General features: G+C 48.4%; 1 protein-coding gene across 1 annotated transcript in view; it reads left to right on the forward strand.

Moving 5' to 3' along the window:
* Nucleotides 1–20074, forward strand: part of IPO9 (importin 9) — a 35939-nt gene that overhangs the window by 7242 nt on the left and 8623 nt on the right. The window contains exons 2-18 of the mRNA XM_065038264.1: nt 882–943; nt 1576–1662; nt 2623–2824; nt 3597–3685; nt 3944–4030; nt 5214–5333; nt 9328–9428; nt 11389–11447; nt 11983–12134; nt 12870–12968; nt 13104–13210; nt 13478–13617; nt 15075–15234; nt 16925–17151; nt 17356–17504; nt 19263–19391; nt 19667–19942. Of these exons, the coding sequence (XP_064894336.1) occupies nt 882–943; nt 1576–1662; nt 2623–2824; nt 3597–3685; nt 3944–4030; nt 5214–5333; nt 9328–9428; nt 11389–11447; nt 11983–12134; nt 12870–12968; nt 13104–13210; nt 13478–13617; nt 15075–15234; nt 16925–17151; nt 17356–17504; nt 19263–19391; nt 19667–19942 (2246 nt within the window). The remainder of the gene's footprint in view (nt 1–881; nt 944–1575; nt 1663–2622; nt 2825–3596; nt 3686–3943; nt 4031–5213; nt 5334–9327; nt 9429–11388; nt 11448–11982; nt 12135–12869; nt 12969–13103; nt 13211–13477; nt 13618–15074; nt 15235–16924; nt 17152–17355; nt 17505–19262; nt 19392–19666; nt 19943–20074) is intronic.

Genomic DNA, 20074 nt, shown 5'->3' on the forward strand with positions numbered 1-20074 from the left:
AGTTCCAGCAGGACAGGGAACTGCTGGAGAGAGTCCAGCGCAGCCACCAAGATGCTGAAGGGAGTGGAGCATCTCCCGTGTGAGGAAAGGCTGAGGGAGCTGGGGCTCTGGAGCTGGACAAGAGGAGACTGAGGGGGGACTCATTCCTGGGGATCAATATGGAAAGGGGGAGTGTCAGGAGGATGGAGCCAGGCTCTTCTCGGTGGCCAGCAATGATAGGACAAGGGGTAATGGGATCAAGCTGGAACACAGGAGGTTCCGCTTAAATTTGAGAAGAAACTTGTTCCTGGTGAGGGTGGCAGAGCCTGGCCCAGGCTGCCCAGGGGGGTTGTGGAGTCTCCTTCTGTGCAGACATTCCAACCCGCCTGGACACCTTCCTGTGTAACCTCATCTGGGTGTTCCTGCTCCATGGGGGGATTGCACTGGATGAGCTTTCCAGGGCCCTTCCAATCCCAAACATACTGTGATACTGTGATACTGTGAATTGGTAAATGCTTTTGAATTTGGCCTTTGTTACAGAACTCGCTCGGCAACTAGAAAAGCTCTCGCTTTTCCTGCTCCAGTTTTGCACTGGGGAAGGTCCCACGGCCCCAGCGCTTGCACAGCAGTTTCTGAGGTGGGTGCTCGGTGCATTCTGAGCCCCCTCGGGGTGTGTTTTGGGATATGAGATGCAGAGGAAATCAATGAAGTTGGTGCAGCGAGCACAGCGGAGAATTAAAGCTCGTGATTCACTTGAGTAGCTGCGCTTTGGAATTGTCTCCTTCCCACACATGAGTCATTCAGTCGGTGTGATGCCTTTCTCCAAAGATCTTGGTGAGGTTTGCTGGGTGGGAAATGAAAGTTACGATCCAAACTTATTGTGTTTTCTGTTCTTCTTGCAGAATTTGGTGTTCATTTGGCAGAACTGACTGTGGATCCCCAGGGAGCTCTGGCCATCCGTCAGGTGCGTTTACCTGCAAGCATAGGAGGAATTTTGACAGGGGTTTCCTTGGTTGTTAAAGTATTCTCTGGTGTTTCTAGGTGAAAAATGGAAGGTAGCTTTCCATTACTGCTGCTCCATTTTCTGTTAAATTTCTCTAAAGCTGTCCCTGTTTCTTCCAACGTTATTCAGGTGTTATAAACTTACCTTTATTGAAAACGGTGCTTTTTGGACTGTATAAAGTGGCGCTGAGACGGCGCTGTGCTGGGAATGGGCACAACTTAGGTGGATGGCATCAGCAAGCAAAACTTGATTTGTCTTCGCAGCAGCTTTTTCTGTAGGTGTTTTCTCCTTGAAAAGGAAATTGAGGTTCTGTATTTCTTTAGTTACCACGTGGCCCGTATCTTGTGCCCCTTTGCGGGGGTAAATCTGCCTCGTGTCAGTGCTGCACAGACCGTTGTCACCCCATGATTCAGTTAATCTTTTCACTGCAGTCACTTGGTTTTTGGGTCCGTTTCGCAAAGATTTCTGCATTGTTGGCAATCCCTGTCGCCCCTCCGGACGCAGCGCGGTGGGAACGGAGGCGGGCGAACGGGTCGGGGTGACGCTGCGGTCGCGGGTTTTGTCCCTGATCCTTGGCCTCTCTCCTCATCCAGCTGGCATCCGTCATTCTCAAACAGTATGTGGAAACTCACTGGTGTTCGCAGTCCGAAAAGTTTAGACCTCCGGAGACCACGGAAAGGGTAAGGTTTGGTTCCACGTCGTCTCCGTCGAGACGTTCTATCAGTCCTAGAATATTCCTTTTGGTTTGGTTTGAAAAGTGTCAATGCCCTTGTGTGTTATGAGAACTAGAGGCTTTGGTTGAAGTTTGCTGACGTTTTCCAATGACAGATTTCAGTTTAAAGCTCTGCTGGATTTCGTTAGAAATCTGTTCAGTAGGAGTGTGTAACAGCTGAAATGTCCAAATTCCGGCCCTTGGCCACTTTGACTGGACCATCTCTCACATCTGGGGCAGGATTGATCCCATCCGCACACAGCTGCTTGAGACAACCTTGTGAATTATCCCCTGCAAGTGCCGTCTTTTTCTTCTCTGCCTTCAGGGTTGGGACTAGTTCCTGTTAACTAAAATCTTCCAAAGTGAGCAAACAGGGTCCCTGGGCTGGAGTTGGGGTTTCTCTCCACTACCTCGATGTCTCCCATGGTGATATCTACATCCGACTGGATTGTAGCCGTGAGCTGTTTATTGTGCGCTTGGCCGAGCGCTCTGTGTGAGAAGAGTCCTGCCCTGTTTCCCCAAAAATAAGACAGGGTCTTACACAATTTTTGCTCCAAAAGATGCTGACTCTATACATGGATAGCTGTTTAAATTGATTTTTTTTTTATTAGCTGTAACTAGGGCTTATTTTTGGAGTAGGGCTTATATTTTGAGCATCCTCAAATCCTGAAAAATCATGCTAGGGCTTACTTTTGGGCTAGGGCTTATTTTGGGGTAAACAGGGTAAGTTACAACACATTATGCGGTTTTCCATAAAAACACTACAGGGTGTATGTGCAAGGCTTTGTTGTCTCATGAGCATTCATTTTGTAAAACCCACGTAGAGTCAGTATCAGGATACAGTCACAGGTATGTGTATATATATATATATTATTAAATTGCTTTATGACTGGGAACCTGTTTTTCTAACCCACATTATTCTCCACAGGCAAAAGTCGCTATTAGGGAGCTCCTGCCCAACGGGCTGAGAGAATCCATCAGCAAGGTGCGCTCGAGCGTCGCGTACGCCGTTTCAGCCATTGCCCATTGGGACTGGCCCGAAGCTTGGCCGGAGCTTTTTAATCTCTTGATGGAGATGCTGGTGAGCGGAGACGTGAATGCCGTGCACGGAGCCATGAGGGTGCTGACAGGTACGTGTGTGCCCGAGCTCTGGCGTAGGAAGCAGTTTAGGCTTTATCCTATTGCTTTCCACTCCACTTGAAGAAATTGGGATTTGCTGCTTCTGCTGGGCACGGCGTCCATCAGTTCCTGTTGAACTGAATGCTCAGTAGATGTTGTGAAAGCTGAGGAAGGAGTTTCTGTGCTACAGGTTATAGCTCGGAAGGAACTTCACACAGAATCACAGAATGGACTGGGTTGGAAAAGCCCTCAGAGAGATCATCCAGTCCAACCCTTGGTCCAACTCCAGTCCGTTTACTAGATCATGGCACTAAGTGCCATGTCCAATCTCAATTTAAAAGCCTCCAGGGCCGGTGAGTCCAGCACCTCCCTGGGCAGCCATTCCAATGCCTGACCACTCTCTCTGCAAAGAATTGCTTTCTAATCTCAGCCTAAACTTCCCCTGGCAGAGTTGAAGCCCATGGCCCCTTGTCCTATTGCTGACTGCCTGGGAGAAGAGACCAATCCCACCTGGCTAGAACTGCCCTTCAGGTAGTTCTAGAGAGTGCTGAGCTCACCTCTTTGATTGCAAACCCCCGTTTTCCAAACAGCTGCAGTTTTTAGTGTGATATTTTTCTGTTTGCCCGCAAGGTTTGCCACGGGCAGGCCAGATGACGTTGGTCTAGTCAAGTCCCAATCAATGCGTTTCCAATACATTGTGAGTGTTTCCCGAAGATTCTGTTGTTGCTGTTGCCTGGAAATTTGGTTTTTTATAAGAATTTCCCTTCCTTTTTGATTTTCCAGAGTTTACGCGGGAAGTGACCGACACGCAGATGCCGCTTGTTGCTCCTGTTATTCTTCCGGAGATGTACAAAATCTTCACAATGGCAGAGGTATGATCTTCACTATTAAGCTGGTACTGAGTGACATTAGTGGGAATGTTTCCTGGAGCAGAGAAACCTTTGCAAGGTTAAGCTGTAGTATGACTTAAAGAATTGTCTTGATGCTGTGATAGCTGGTGGCATCTAATGTTTCGACAGAAATGTTGAAGCCGCTGATAAAATCAGAATCAAGTTAAAGCAAAAAATAAATACAATTAAAGGAAATGCAGGTACGCTGTGTTCCTCATCTGTGATTTCGACGTTTTCTAGGTGTACGGTATTCGCACGAGGTCGCGTGCAGTGGAGATATTCACCACGTGTGCCCACATGATCTGTAACATGGAGGAGCTGGAAAAGGCAAGAGATTAACTTACCCTACAATGAATTCCAGCTGAGCGAGGTTCTCAATAATTGTTAATATGAAAATGGGATGTTGGAGAATTATATACTCAGTCAGCTGTAATTCTGGGGGAAAGGGTGTAATTTAACACACGTAAAGTGGCTCAAGCTGCCTTGATACTGGGACTTGGTTTCCATGACTCGGTTTGTGATGTATCAGCAGCCGTGCTTGTGGCAGCTCAGGGACAGGGGGGTCGTGTGTCGGATGGTCCCTCCGTTGGGAAATCCCTGTCGTAGCTCCCTGTATCTGCTCTTTCCTCCCTGTTTGCACGGGGAACAATTCAGTGCAGATGTTTGGGGAGTTCTGATAATTACACCATATCTCAGCTGCACTGATAACGTGACTTGTGCACTAACATCCTGCAGCTGGTACCAGATCCAAAAGACAGTGATAGCTCCTTGTTCTGAGTGTCCTTTACATCATCAACAAAACTTCTTCTATTGAAATTTGACTTTAAAAGATTGCCTATTTATTTTATTGTCTATAAATTGCTATGGTGGTGTTTCAGAGTTTAATCATCGCTCTTAGCTATGGAGTTATGAGGAACATTCTCAATGAAGTTATTTTTGTCCGATATTACTTACTCTGCTTATGGAGTGCTTGGACATCTGGAAAAATATTTACTACATTTTCCTAGGAAGAATCATCAGGGTAATTTTCAGGCCAGCTGCTGATGCTCAGCTCCCACAGAGCTGCTTTGCTTTGGGGGAGCGAGGGCTGGGTGGAACGGTCACCCCAGGTTTGTTCTGTAGTCGGGGGGGGCACAGGACGTGATTCATCCCATCAGATGGGAAGGAGGATGCGCTGCTCCCGAGACTCCGCGCTGGGTTGTCTGGATCCCTGTTCTGGATCCCTGTTCAGTCTGGAGCCATCAGCTCAGCTGTGTGTTGTGCAGCAGTCGGTGCTGTGCTGTTCGGAAGGGTGGGATCCAGCTGAGCCGAGTTCCCAGCACGAGGAGGGAGCCAAAGCCACGTCTGAAACAAGTACTGCACGTGACTTCGTAACGTTCTGCAGTTGCCATGGGTCCCTCTTTGGTTTTGTAGCAGAAAAGTGCAATTTCCATTGCTCCTCGTGCTTGACTTGTGAGACGGGGGGGTTCTGTTTCTGGTTCTCACCTGTGCTTGCATTGATTCTATCCAGGGTGCGGCCAAAGTCCTGATTTTCCCCGTGGTGCAGCAGTTCACTGAGGCCTTTGTTCAGGCCTTGCAAATGCCAGACGGACCCACATCAGACAGCGGGTTTAAGATGGAAGTGTTAAAGGTAAGTCCCTTAAGACTGGTTAAATAAAGAATTGAACACCAATACACTGTTAGATGTGCTGGAAAACAGAGAAACTTGAGTGCATGTCACCTCTCGTGTTACGAGTAGTGAAGTGTGTTGGCTCCCAGTGCCGTACAACACGGAAATAAATTGTTCTGCCTGCAATGAAAATACCTATGGTGAGATCCATAGGCATCTGGCCATAAAATGATCCATAGGGAACAATCCATAGCGTGATCTGTCCTCGTCATTCGCTGATCTGAGACGTGCATCTTGTCTGCGCACTATGCTCAGCAGTTAAACATCTGTCTTTTCTAAAAATGCTGTAGAATTCTGCTGAAATGACGTTTTAAAAGCTTATTACGTGCAGGCGCCTTTCTACAGCTTACCTGCTCTAATACTAAATTATCTCTGCAAAGATGGAAAGTCTTTGTATTCTCCTGGTGTCCCAGAGAAGGAGAATGGGATTGCAGAGCTGCGTGTGCATGGAGCTCAGCACCCAGCCCCAGCAGAGCACTGGGCTTCTGGGTGCGCTGCCGGCGACGTGGGAGAGAAGAGCTCAAACCCATCAGCTGCAGAATCCAATCCAGATGTTTCGTTTACTTGCACATAGGGATACACAAGACTTGGGTGACAGTGAGCCGGTTTCTGAAGGTGAACGGTGAGGCTTGTTCACATTCCCTGGCCAAAACAATAAGGAAGAGTTACTGAAGAAAAGCATCACAAGTTTTTCATAATGACCGGCTTTGCACTGGAGCCATGAAAAGAAATGCTGGCAGGTGCAGGAAGTTGCTGTATATTAAACAAACCAGCAGCTACTGAGTTGTGCGCTGTGGAACTTGTTTTCTTAGTCCTGTCCAAGGCAGCAGTACCTGTTGTGCCATCCTGTCATTTCCCAGTAACGGGTTGTGGGTGCCAGGCACTGGAACCAGCAGGAGCTTGGTCCTTGTTGGGCAGCACCAAAGGGAGTCTGGGGGGGGACGTTGGCACTGGAACCAGCAGGAGCTTGGTCCTTGTTGGGCAGCACCAAAGGGAGTCTGGGGGGGGACGTTGGCACTGGAACCAGCAGGAGCTTGGTCCTTGTTGGGCGGCACCAAAGGGAGTCTGGGGGGGATGTTGGCACTGGAACCAGCAGGAGCTTGGTCCTTGCTGGGCGGCACCAAAGGGGGTCTGGGGGGGGATGTTGGCACTGGAACCAGCAGGAGCTTGGTCCTTGCTGGGCAGCACCAAAGGGAGTCGGGGGGGGGATGTTGGCACTGGAACCAGCAGGAGCTTGGTCCTTGCTGGGCAGCACCAAAGGGGGTCTGGAGGGGGACATTAGTACTGGAACCAGCAGGAGCTTGGTCCTTGTTGGGCGGCACCAAAGGGAGTCTTGGGGGGGATGTTGGTACTGGAACCAACAGGAGCTTGGTCCTTGCTGGGCGGCACCAAAGGGGGTCTGGGGGGGGATGTTGGCACTGGAACCAGCAGGAGCTTGGTCCTTGCTGGGCGGCACCAAAGGGGGTCTGGGGGGGGATGTTGGCACTGGAACCAGCAGGAGCTTGGTCCTTGTTGGGCAGCACCAAAGGGGGTCTGGGGGGGGACGTTGGCACTGGAACCAGCAGGAGCTTGGTCCTTGTTGGGCGGCACCAAAGGTGGTCTGGAGGGGGACATTGGTACTGGAACCAGCAGGAGCTTGGTTATTGCTGGGCAGCACCAAAGGTGGTCTGGAGGGGGACATTGGTACTGGAACCAGCAGGAGCTTGGTCCTTGCTGGGCAGCACCAAAGGGGGTCAGCGGGAGGACGTTGGCGGCTTTGCTTGGGAAAGTGCCTCTTGTAGCATTGTTTTCCTTTCTGTTGGCTGTGCGCTGGGGTTCCTCGACAGTAATAAAGAGGAAAACCAACACAGAGATCCTCCGCAGGGTGTGATCTTAATTTGAACAGGCTGCAGCTCAAGAATGTCTGAATCCAGATACATACATTTAGATGTTTAATGAGTAGAAGTTTTCAGCCTCCAGGGAAAGCAGTTGTAATTGGTAGTTTCATTCTAACCATGGACCGGTTCTTCTGTTCTTGCTACTTGCAGCTTTAATAACTGTTTTTGTTATTTACCTAACAGTGCTTACTGGAATTGGAGCTACTTGTGCTTTTGTGGCTGCGCCGATACCCAGCAGTGGTGTCTTGGAAGATGTGTCGTCGTGTTCTTGCTCGGTTCCTTAGTTTGTGTGGGCACCTGCTCTTGGCCACCGCTGGGAAGGTGCGACATAAGAGTCTAAATGCGCTGTGTTGGGTGGCGTTGATGGCAGCAGAAAATCAGGACGGATTTTAGCAGTAAATTCAGGAGACCGTCTGCTGACAAGTGGTTTGTAGGGGGCTTTTTGTGAAGAGATGAGTATTCTGGCTGTTGACTCAGGGCTATGAATGATTTGGTCACTTAGGGTTTCTAAACGGATGATAACTAAATTTCTAAGGGAAAACGGATTCAGGTGCAAGACCCATAAATCGCCTTCCCTTCCAGAAGACTGGATTTTATAGTTACTGTAAGCAGAAGTAAGAGACCTCAAGGGATTAGTTAAGCCAGCTCTAACAGATGAGATCATTGCAGGAACCCTGTGAAATGCTGATGCAATGGAGGAAGGAATTGAGGGGTTTTTATAGTTCATTTTCAACCAGATGCGAATTCAATCCTATCTATTTTTCCTTAATGAAGTGCTGTGCAGCAAGCGATGGGAAGACTTGTTTTTCCTTCCCTGTCTCTTGAGAACTTTGTGCTCCAAGTTTCATGGAGTTCTCAGTGGAAATCAGAGGCAGCCTTAACCCAAAATATCTTGCTTTCCATATAAGAACATCATGCAGGAGAGCGTCAAAAGCTTTAACAAATAGTACTGAAGTGTACACGTCTGCCCGATCCGCTAGGATAGTGATCCTGTTTGAGAAAGAGCGTTGGGTCACATCATATTGAGCAACTGTTTGTGAATTTGTACCAAATCTTTCTAAGTGTAGCTGCAAACTGATGCCTTCAAGCCTTGTAGGAGCTGGGAGGTTCAACTTGTCAACCATGAGGATTAGAACAAAATACCAGCAGCGTAATTCATTGTTTTGTTGTTTGATAGTTGAGCATGAATTAAATTGCTGTCTCTGAGGATGAATGAGCCGCAACTAAATGATTCTTGACTCCCAGTTCCGATGTTGTTGGTGTCGAATGTGCCGCTGTTGATTTTTTTTGAGAGAAACAGAGTGATTAAACTTGACAGGTAGCAGAGTTAAGGCACATTTCATAGCAAGGAAATACAAATATGATGTACGATGTAGTAATTATACCAAGAGCACCAATTAACCAACAGTCTAAAGTATCTTACAGCCTCGCTCTAGTACCTTTTATGCTTAAAATCTGTTCTTTTGACACCTGTATATTATAGAACCATAGGATCATTTTGGTTGGAAAAGCCCCTCAAGATCATTGAGTCCAACCGTCCCCCACCCCTGGCACTGCCCCATGTCCTGAGAACCTCATCTCTGTCTGTCCAACCCTCCAGGGATGGTGACTCCACCATCCTATTCCTATTCCCTGCTTGTGCAAACGGGTGTGTTGCTTGCACATGTGAAAGTGTAGGAAACAGGCTGTGGTCTGATTTTACTTGATACTAGAGTTAATTTTCTGGGACAAGGCGGTTTCCAGGTGGGAACTGCATCCAGGCAGTGCTGTGCAGTGATGTACATCTGATTGCAGTCTAGACCGCACCACCAAATCACTGCTCTGTCTGCATTTCCAGAGCTGTTCATCTCGCGTTATCTCTTTCCTCCCCTGCAAACGAGAGGAGCTTGTTTGTCCGAGTTCATGTGAGTGAGGGGAGACCTTGGTGGCAGGAAGACATTGGTTTATCTTGGATTAGATTGGATTGGATTATTATATTGTTATATTATTATTATATTGTTAATGAAGCAGCAGCCCATGAGTGTTTGTTGATGGTTTTCCCTGGTTTCGCTCCTGATTGATCTTCTTTTTCGTTCCAGGCTGTGACAGCACTCGTGAAAAACTATCCGAAGCACATGGTTTCATCAATGCAGCAGATCCTGCCCATTGTCTGGAACACCCTGACGGAAAGTGCCGCCTTATATCCTTTGGAGTGAAAGGTTTTAACTAAAATAGCCAAGACAAACTGTCTCATACACAAGAATGACCTGAAGACAGCTGGAAAGCACGGTACATGGTGTAGTCCACCATGACAGACAGAATCTTGGCATCCATGGGGTAGATGGGATGGATGGTAAAAGAGTCTGGGGCTCAAGTGATTTTCTCTTCCCTCCTCCCAGTTTTGGGTGATGATGTGGAAGGGAATAGAAAAATTCAGTCTGTAAACAATTGGCTCCAGGACTGGTGCTACAGGCAGGGCTTTGGGTTCTTTGGTAACGGCTGGTTTTACAAGACACCGGTCCAAGTGGTGATACGTGGGAAAGGTTTATCTTGCAGGGGCAAAAGGATGCTGGGACAGGAATTAGCAGGGCTCATTTGGAGAGCTTTAAACGAGACTCGAAGGGGATGGGGTGGTAGCTGGGCTTGCACCAGTGGGGCATCGCTCTAGAGTTGATGAGGGCTGGGAGGCCTCCCATACCCTGGGGTGAAATGGGTGTGCTCAGCTCGCTCTCTGAAATGCCTGCACACCAATGCGTGCAGCACGGGGAATAAGCAGGAGGAGTTAGAAACCTGTGTTAGGGCAGGAGATTATGACCTGGTGGCAATTCCAGAGACATGGTGGGACAGCACACATGGCTGGAATGTGGGCATGGATGGCCATGTCCTTTTCAGGAAAGACAGGCCAGCCAGGCGTGGTGGTGGAGTTGCTCTTTATGTGAGAGAGCAACTGCAATGTATTGTAGAGTGCACTATCAGCAGGTTTGCTGGTGACACCAAGCTGGGAGGAGTGGTGACGCTGGAAGCTGTGCTGCCATCAGAGACCTGGACAGGCTGGAGAGCTGGGCAGGGAAAAATGTAATGAAATAGAACAAGGGCAAGTGTAGAGTCTTGAATCTGGGCAGGAACAACCCCAGGTTCCAGTGTAAGATGGGGAATGACCTATTAGAGAGCAGTGTAGGGGAAAGGGACCTGGGGGTCCTGGGGACAGCAGGGTGACCATGAGCCAGCACTGGGCCCTTGTGGCCAGGAAGGCCAATGGTACCTGGGGTGGGTTAGAAGGGGGTGGTCAGTAGGTCAGAGAGGTTCTCCTGCCCCTCTGCTCTGCCCTGGGGAGACCACACCTGGAATATTGTGTCCAGTTGTGGCCCCTCAGTTCCAGCAGGACAGGGAACTGCTGGAGAGAGTCCAGCGCAGCCACCAAGATGCTGGAGGGAGTGGAGCATCTCCCGTGTGAGGAAAGGCTGAGGGAGCTGGGGCTCTGGAGCTGGACAAGAGGAGACTGAGGGGGGACTCATTCATGTTTACAGATATCTAAAGGGGGAGTGTCAGGAGGATGGAGCCAGGCTCTTCTCAGTGACAACCAGTGACAGGACAAGGGGCAATGGGTGCAAACTGGAACACAGGAGGTTCCACTGAAATTTGAGAAGAAACTTGTTCCCGGTGAGGGTGGCAGAGCCTGGCCCAGGCTGCCCAGGGGGTTGTGGAGTCTCCTTCTGTGCAGACATTCCAACCCGCCTGGACACCTTCCTGTGTAACCTCATCTGGGTGTTCCTGCTCCATGGGGGGATTGCACTGGATGAGCTTTCCAGGGCCCTTCCAACCCCTGACATTCTGGGATTCTGTGAGGTGTACCAGGTATTTGTTAGGTCAGTGGGGTCGATAGTTTCTTTTTGCTCTTAAGTCGTATATCACGAGTGATGCGAGTGCCTGTAGCGTTGAGGCCGATCTCTGCATTGTTTCTGGTACTCTTCGTATGAAATTTGTCATCTTAAGAAGATGTCACAACTTAAGGACTCGGGTCAAGGAGGATCTGCACTGTCCCTTGCTACAGCTGCACTAATGGTTGGTTACACTTGCTGCTGAAGTTGATTTGCCATTTGAATTTTTGAACAGTCGTTTCTTCACTGCAGAAACACGTGTATTTACTTAACCTCGTCCACTTATGTGAGAACAGAAGTAAATTACACAGAAGAGGTGGAGGACCCTGTGGATTCTGATGGTAAGGACTTGTTGCTCTTTTGCCTTCTCTTTGGAACAGGAATGGACTTACCTACTAATACTGCTGTCCAAACAGTGACTGAAACGCTGCAGGAGGTTGTGCTTAAAGGTTCATTGGTGGTGTTAGAACAGTGTCACTTCTTTGCAAGTTACATGTGACTGTGATCAATGAAGCTACATAATTTAGGTTTTCTAGTGGCTCAGGGAGTGAGTTCTGCAACAATTTTGAGGTAAAAGTAATGGGACAAAAGAAAACCAAACAGGTTTTAGGTTGAGCTTGATCGGTTTTAATGAGGGGTGTGCGGTGAGGTGGGAAGAGAGCAGAAAGTGATGAGATGACGTCCTCCTGGGGCTCCTGTTGCCCTGGCTGGGACTAAGGATCAACATTATCTCATCAGACAAATGGTTTGTAATTATATTTAACACCGGTTTATGCATTTCTTATGTCAGCATATGCAGTAATGCTTTTTGTTTTCACTTCTGCCATTCTGCATATTCCGTCATGTTCTTCTTTTCCCACTTTCCTCCTTGTTCAGGTGAAGTGTTGGGATTTGAGAATCTGGTGTTCAGCATATTTGAATTTGTTCATGCCTTGTTGGAAAACAACAAATTTAAGAGCACGGTGAAGAAGGCTTTGCCAGAGCTGATCTATTACATCCTCCTTTATATGCAGATCACAGAGGAGCAGGTGAGCACGTTTGTCTTCTGTAGGAAGCAAATGGGATTATTTCTTCCATATATCTAATCTAAATCTCACCTCTTTCAATTTAAAACTGTTGCCCCTTGTCCTGTCACGACAGGTCCTGGTAAAAAGTCTCTGTCTTTCTTACAAACCCCCTTTATATATTGAAAGGCCTCCATAAGGTCTCCCTGGGGCCTTCTCCTCTCCAGGCTGAACACCCCAACTCTCTCAAGCTTTATTTCTTTATGAAGTATTATGCTGTGATAATGAGGTTTAGCATGCTGAAAGGAATAGCCAGCTTTCTATGATAGTGAAAAAATCGTGCTCGTGATGTGAAATAATTAGTACAGAAATTGTGTGTGGCTCCTGGCCACCCAAACCTGACAGCCACCGTCACCTTGTTTAGCTTGACGTGCATCAAAACAGGCGCTCTGTTAAAGATTGTCTGCTTCTCCCATTCCTCACCTATAATTAAAACCATATGGCACTGATTGCAGGTCAGTCCTTAGTCTCCAATGAGAAGCAGAAGAGCAGGATGAGCTCAAACCAGAGAGGGTGTCTTCTTTTCAAAGGTTTCTCTAATAGAATGTGATAACCGCTTGAAGATGATGACTTCTTAAGGCAGAGAAAGCTGCTGAAAGTAGTTTTGCAAGACTGAGCTGCTGGGAACAGGAAAGCTCCCTTTTCCTCTTGGTATTCTGAATTGGTCGTCCACCCATCCTTGTCTCCTTTCTGTTTCAGATAAAAGTTTGGACTGCAAACCCACAACAGTTTGTGGAGGACGAAGACGATGATACTTTTTCCTATACAGTGAGGATCGCTGCTCAGGATCTGTTGCTGGTATGAAATGTGTTCCACGTTGAGTCGGAGCCAAAATAACAATAACAAATAATAAATCTAGCTTCATATAGGGTGTTTGGAGCAAAGGGCAACTTTTAGAAGTCTATTCAAGTGTTATCATTTCCTTCTGTGCAGGCTGTGGCTGCTGATTTCCAGAATGAGAGCGCAACTGCGTTGGCTGCAGCAGCGACGAGGCATTTACAGGAAGCTGAGCAGGCTAAAAACAACGGTGCTGAGCACTGGTAAGGAGATGGGAGGCAGGACACGGCTCTGGTGTGAATCACAAGTGCTTTTGCAGCATCATTTAATCACATTTTTTGTGACACCGCTACTAATGGACAGGGATTAAATTTGAGGACTGATAGAAGAAGATAAAAGGAATTACAGTAGTTTGTGAGATGAAATTTCTGCCAGGAAAGGCTCAGATTGGATATTAGGAAACATTTCTTCCTGGTTAGGGCTGTCAGGCTTTGGAACAGGCTGCCCAGGGCGTCTGAATTCTTTTGCAGGTGGAAGATACATGAAGCTTGTATGCTGGCCCTGGGCTCTGTGAAGTCTATTATTACGGACAGCGTGAAGAACGGCAGAATACACTTCGATATGCACGGCTTCCTGACCAACGTGGTTCTCGCAGACCTCAACCTCTCAGGTACGTTGGCCAGAGGAACTGCTGAGCGCCAGAGCGTGGAAATCTCTTACAAACAGAAGTGTCCAAGTCAGGTTGCTGGATGCACAGGGTGCTGTGAAATGCGGTTGTGCGTGTTGTACAGTGGTGTCCCCAGGGCACCGTGCTGGGGCCAGTTCTGTTTAATCTCTTTATCAATGATCTCTTTATCAATAATCTCTTTATCAGTGGTAGTCAATGGTGCGGAGTCTAGTTGGAGGCCTGTATCCAGTGCAGTGCCTCAGGGGGCAGTGCTGGGGCCGGTATTATTCAATATATTCATCAGTGATTTGGACGAGGGAATAGAGTGACTGTCAGTGAGTTTGCTGATGACACCAAGCTGGGAGGAGTGGTGACACTGGAAGCTGTGCTGCCATCAGAGACCTGGACAGGCTGGAGAGCTGGGCGGGGAAAAATGTAATGAAATAGAACAAGGGCAAGTGTAGAGTCTTGAATGTGGGCAGGAACAACCCCAGGTTCCAGTATAGGCTGAGAAATTACATATTAGAGAACAGTGTACGGGAAAGGGACCTGGGGGTCCTGGGGACAGCAGGGTGACCATGAGCCAGCACTGGGCCCTTGTGGCCAGGAAGCCAATGGTACCTGGGGTGGGTTAGAAGGGGGTGGTCAGCAGGTCAGAGAGGTTCTCCTGCCCCTCTGCTCTGCCCTGGGGAGACCACACCTGGAATATTGTGTCCAGTTGTGGCCCCTCAGTTCCAGCAGGACAGGGAACTGCTGGAGAGGGTCCAGCATAGGGCAACGAAGATGATCAAGGGAGTGGAGCATCTCCCTTATGAAGAAAGGCTGAGGGAGCTGGGGCTCTTTAGTTTGGAGAAGAGGAGACTGAGGGGTGACCTTATTAATGTTTATAAATATATAAAGGGTGAGTGTCAGGAGGATGGAGCCAGGCTCTTCTCGGTGACAACCAGTGATGGGACAAGGGGTAATGGGATCAAGCTGGAACACAAGAGGTTCCACTTAAATATGAGAAGAAACTTGTTCCTGGTGAGGGTGGCAGAGCCTGGCCCAGGCTGCCCAGGGGGTTGTGGAGTCTCCTTCTGTGCAGACATTCCAACCCGCCTGGACACCTTCCTGTGTAACCTCATCTGGGTGTTCCTGCTCCATGGGGGGATTGCACTGGATGAGCTTTCCAGGTCCCTTCCAATCCCAAACATACTGTGATACTGTGATCCGGATGAGGGGATCGAGTGAACCCTCACTCAGTTTGCAGATGACACCAAGTTGGGTGGGAGTGTTGATCTGCTGGAGGGTGGGAAGGCCATACAGAGGCCCATAATAAAAACCCTTTGTTCATCTTCTGTGCCGTATCTTATCGTTTTCCTGCTGGGAGGACAGGATTTTGGATCATGGATGGAAGCAGCTCTCGTTTTAAACTCATGGAAGTGCCTCTGAAAGCTCTGGGGGTTCTTGTTGTGTTTCAGTGTCTCCGTTTCTCCTGGGCCGTGCTCTGTGGGCCGCCAGCCGCTTCACCGTGGCCATGTCCCCAGAGCTCATCCAGCAGTTCCTGCAGGCGACCGTCAGCGGCCTGCACGAAACCCAACCGCCCTCCGTGCGCATCTCTGCGGTCAGAGCCATCTGGGGGTAGGTGAACCCCAAAACATTCCACAGCTCCAGGGATACGGGGTGTAAATCACACTGGTGAAACCGGTGCATTAGAATAGTAATAATATCTCCATATAGATTGTGGAAGTGTTTGCTTCGAATGAAATAATGTCAGCAGGTTCAAGATAGAGTAACTAATGAGGAATATGAAATTGAGATTCAAGTTTGGCTGCAGTAAAATGTTATAATGGATACCGTCCCAAAGAGAAGCAGAGCTGGATAGCGATGGAAAGCATGAAAAGAAACCAAGATACTCCCGTTCGGTCACAATAGTGGCTGAATGGCATAATAAAGGCTTGTGGAGCAAATGGCAACAATAAGGAATGTTTGGGGGGGCGGTGTTGGCATCCTGTTTGCGTAAATAAGTTGCAAGAAGAAAGAGAAGATCTGCTGTATTGATTCTAATGTGAGAGTTTGTCATGGTTTAAAGCAAGGTGGCAATAAACCGTGGCAGATGCTCCCTGTTATCCCCTTTACCTCCCGCCACCCCTTCCTTTAGATCGGCAAGATGATAAGAAAGATAAGGGGAAAGGAAGAGAGAATGAGACTTCAAGTTTGAGAGTTTTAAAGGGGTTCTACTAGTGCTCCTAATGAATAGAGAATATATATATAAAATATACAAAGCCAATCTGGAGTGCTGGATGTGGAGTTGGCGTCACTCAGCAGCAGAGCTGGGGGTGCGGAGCTGGCGGAACCTGGGTGCAGGATGCCTGAGGCCTGTGGATCACAGACAGACAGACAGACAGACAGACAGGGTCCTCTCTGGACGCCGGCCACGGTCGAAGAGAGCGTGACCCTGTGATCACCCTCTTATATAGGGGTATGGTGATTATGGGGTGGAATACTTCCGTTGGTCAGTTCTAGTCACCTGTTCATCCACCCCTCCTCAACACGCCCCTCGCACAATGGGACATGGGAAAACTTATCAGTCTTTCTTAGCTGCCATAGTAATAAATCTAAACATGAGCTTCTCCAGCATTCCGTTGGTCTCTGATCAGCACCGAGTGCAGCATCCGAGGAAAAATATGCAGCTAAACCTCAGAAAAGTACAGGCACCTAGAACTTAGCTGAGAGAAAAATCACTAACAGAGAACCGGTCTTGTTTTTAACAAAACCAGGACAGAATTGAACACTAGTTTAAAAAAAAACCCCACACAATAAACACCTAAAAGAACTACTCTTCCCCACCCCCCAAAACCACCATGTCTTTTGTTTGCGCTGAAATGATAATAAATGCAGAGACTTACAGTTTAGTTATTCCTGAAATGGTTCTTTTCTTCCCTGTCTCACTTGTAGCACGTGGTGACTAAAGCCGTTGCAAGCAGTGGGTCTCTCACTCAGACTGTTTTATTCCTCAAGGTTTATTTTCTCCATCAACGGGCACTTCTGAAGAGAATTGTTAGTGGGAGGTGGGGGAAGCTTTGAGCATCACTTGGCTCTGCTTCTGTGACCCATTGCGGGTGGAATGGGGAGGGAAGACAAGCCGAAAAAAGAGCTGAGCTGTTGGGAGATCAAGGAGAAGACTGGTGGGGAAAAGCCCTAGAGAAGGGAATTTGAGCAAAAAGAATGAGGGGGGTGAAATAACCCCTTATGTATAATATAGTATTAAATGTATACATCACTTTAATATATTCAATATGTATTTTTGTATCCCAAATTTCTTGTCTAGCTACTGTGACCAGCTGAAGATCTCGGAGAGCACCCACGTGTTGCAGCCTTTCCTTCCCAGCATTCTCGATGGGCTGATCCACCTGGCGACTCAGTTCAGCTCCGAGGTCCTGAACCTGGTCATGGAGACGCTGTGCATTGTCTGCACGGTGGATCCAGCCTTTACAGCAAGTGTGGAGAACAAAATCTGCCCCTTCACCATTGCAATATTCCTCAAGTACAGCAATGGTATGTGTTCAAGTTGCATTCTCAACATATAGTTGTTTTTGCTACTGAATCTTCATACTGAAAACTTAATAAATGATAATTAAATTGCTTCATTCAACGGTAAAGCTAAAAGGGAAACTCGCTGCTTTGCCTGTTCGAAATAGTGGTAGCAAAAGCTGAGGTGTTTGTTGGTACGTTTTGGTAAATGGTGCTTTCTCTCTCCAGACCCAGTCGTTGCTTCTCTTGCCCAGGATATCTTTAAGGAGCTCGCTCAGATCGAAGCCTGCCAGGGCCCCATGCAGATGCGGCTCATCCCCACCCTCGTCAGCATCATGCAGGCCCCTGCCGACAAGATCCCCGCGGGGCTTTGTGCAGTAAGTGCCTCAGGGGAGGTGATTCCCTGTTCTTGAACGTACAGGAGGGTGCTCTGCAAGGAGTAGAAAGGTCGCTTTGAAACTGCTTTGCAGCAATGGCTTTGATCATGGGTAGAGGTTCTACCTGCAAACTGCAGCTTGGGGGAGATGCTTCCACAATTTAACCTTAAACTGCTCCTCTGGCCTTCTTCCAGTCTCTGTGGGGTATCCGTAGCCCTTTAGCTTTGACGTAGCTCTCTTGCAGCAATAAGTCTCCTCTTTTTGGTGGAATGTTCTCCAGCAGGGTACATTACTATTCCTTGCACTTTTTTTCTAGGCCTTTTTTGATTTATATGTCCCATGTGTATAAACTGCTGGAGTTACATCTTACAGTTTGTCCTTTCTATAAAAAGCTTATAAAAGATTAAGCATTGAAGGTATAGAATGATTTTATGGAGTTAAACCCCTGAACATCTTTATCAATACACTTATAATCTGCCTATTGATTGGTATGACTCTAACAATTGCTCATGGGTGATTAAAATAAATTTAAATCAATAGAAACAAAGTGAAACAAGTCAGCTAGAACAGTGCCCTGGCTGTACTGATTAACATGCATCACAGAATCCCAGAGTGTCAGGGGTTGGAAGGGACCTGGAAAGCTCATCCAGTGCAATCCCCCCATGGAGCAGGAACACCCAGATGAGGTTACACAGGAAGGTGTCCAGGCGGGTTGGAATGTCTGCACAGAAGGAGACTCCACAACCCCCTGGGCAGCCTGGGCCAGGCTCTGACACCCTCACCAGGAACAAGTTTCTTCTCAGATTTAAGTGGAACCTCCTGTGTTCCAGTTTGCACCCATTGCCCCTTGTCCTGTCACTGGTTGTCACCGAGAAGAGCCTGGCTCCATCCTCCTGACACTCCCCCTTTCCATATTGATCCCCATGAATGAGTCCCCCCTCAGTCTCCTCTTGTCCAGCTCCAGAGCCCCAGCTCCCTCAGCCTTTCCTCACACGGGAGATGCTCCACTCCCTTCAGCATCTTGGTGGCTGCGCTGGACTCTCTCCAGCAGTTCCCTGTCCTGCTGGAACTGAGGGGCCACAGCTGGACACAAGATTCCAGGTGTGGTCTCCCCAGGGCAGAGCAGAGGGGCAGGAGAACCTCTCTGACCTACTGACCACCCCCTTCTAACCCACCCCAGGTACCATTGGCTTCCTGGCCACAAGGGCCCAGTGCTGGCTCATGGTCACCCTGCTGTCCCCAGGTCCCTTTCCCCTACACTGCTCTCTAATAGGTCATTCCCCAACTTATACTGGAACCTGGGGTTGTTTCTGCCCACATTCAAGACTCTACACTTTCCCTTGTTCTATTTCATTACATTTTTCCCCTCCCAGCTCTCCAGCCTGTCCAGGTCTCTGATGGCAGCACAGCTTCCAGTGTCACCACTCCTCCCAGCTTGGTGTCACCAGCAAACCTGCTGATAGTCACTCTATTCTCTCATCATCAGGACACCATGAAACTGTTTAAGTGGTTACGTCGCTTTCAGTGTTTGAACTGCTGTGGGAACTTGTACAGCACGCACCCTGTGTCTGTGTCCAGTGCAGTGATGCTGTGGGTGCGTGACTCTGGTGTCACTCTAGACTGTAAAATCAGGATGGGATGGTGGTACTGACTCAAGTCTCTCCGGTTTACACCTTTGATGCTGGCACCAGTGGTGGGTAATGGTAAAACAATACCACGGCTGCCGCTGGAACAATGCTTTTTGTGCTTTCCTTTCAGACTTCTATTGATATATTGACCACGGTTGTGAGGAATACGAAACCCCCGCTGTCGCAGCTCCTGATCTGCCAGGCGTTCCCTGCGGTGGCTCAGTGCAGCTTGAACACAGACGACAACGCCACTATGCAGGTGAGCGGTGGGGAGGGGTGAGGATCGCAGGGCTGCGCAGGTCCAGGGGAGGCGACCAGCACTCTCCAATGTCTTTATAAATGACTTTTAAATGTCGGAACTGATTTTACTGCATTTTCAAGAGCTTGGATCTTTTACAGATGCCACCAGTTTGCCCATTGTTTTCATTGTGGTTAAGGGTCTTTTTTGGGGTGATGAAAGCAGATGTCTTCCCATGTTTCCCTACTCCCTTGCATGGTAAAGGGAAATTCTTATGTGATTGTTTTCTTGTTTAGAACGGTGGCGAGTGTCTGCGTGCGTACGTCTCGGTGGCGCTGGAGCAAATTGCGCAATGGCACGATGAGCAAGGCCACAATGGGCTGTGGTACGTGATGCAGGTGGTGAGCCAGCTTCTGGATCCCAGGACCTCTGAATTCACCGCGGCCTTTGTGGGCAGGCTGGTCTCCACTTTGATTTCGAAAGCGGGAAGTGAGCTGGGAGAGAATCTGGACCAGATCCTGAGAGCTATCCTGAGCAAAATGCAACAAGCAGAGACGCTCAGCGTGATGCAGGTGAGCAGGTTGGGCACCCAGGAGAGTAAGTACAAGTGTCAGGAAAATAAATTGTCTCTTTTTCTTATAATTGTGTGCCTGATTGTTTATGGCTACTGCAATTGGAGGTTCTGCATATCTTCTTGGTCAGGA

This window comes from Columba livia, chromosome 22 (assembly GCF_036013475.1).
Source record: "Columba livia isolate bColLiv1 breed racing homer chromosome 22, bColLiv1.pat.W.v2, whole genome shotgun sequence".
Lineage (NCBI taxonomy): Eukaryota > Metazoa > Chordata > Aves > Columbiformes > Columbidae > Columba > Columba livia.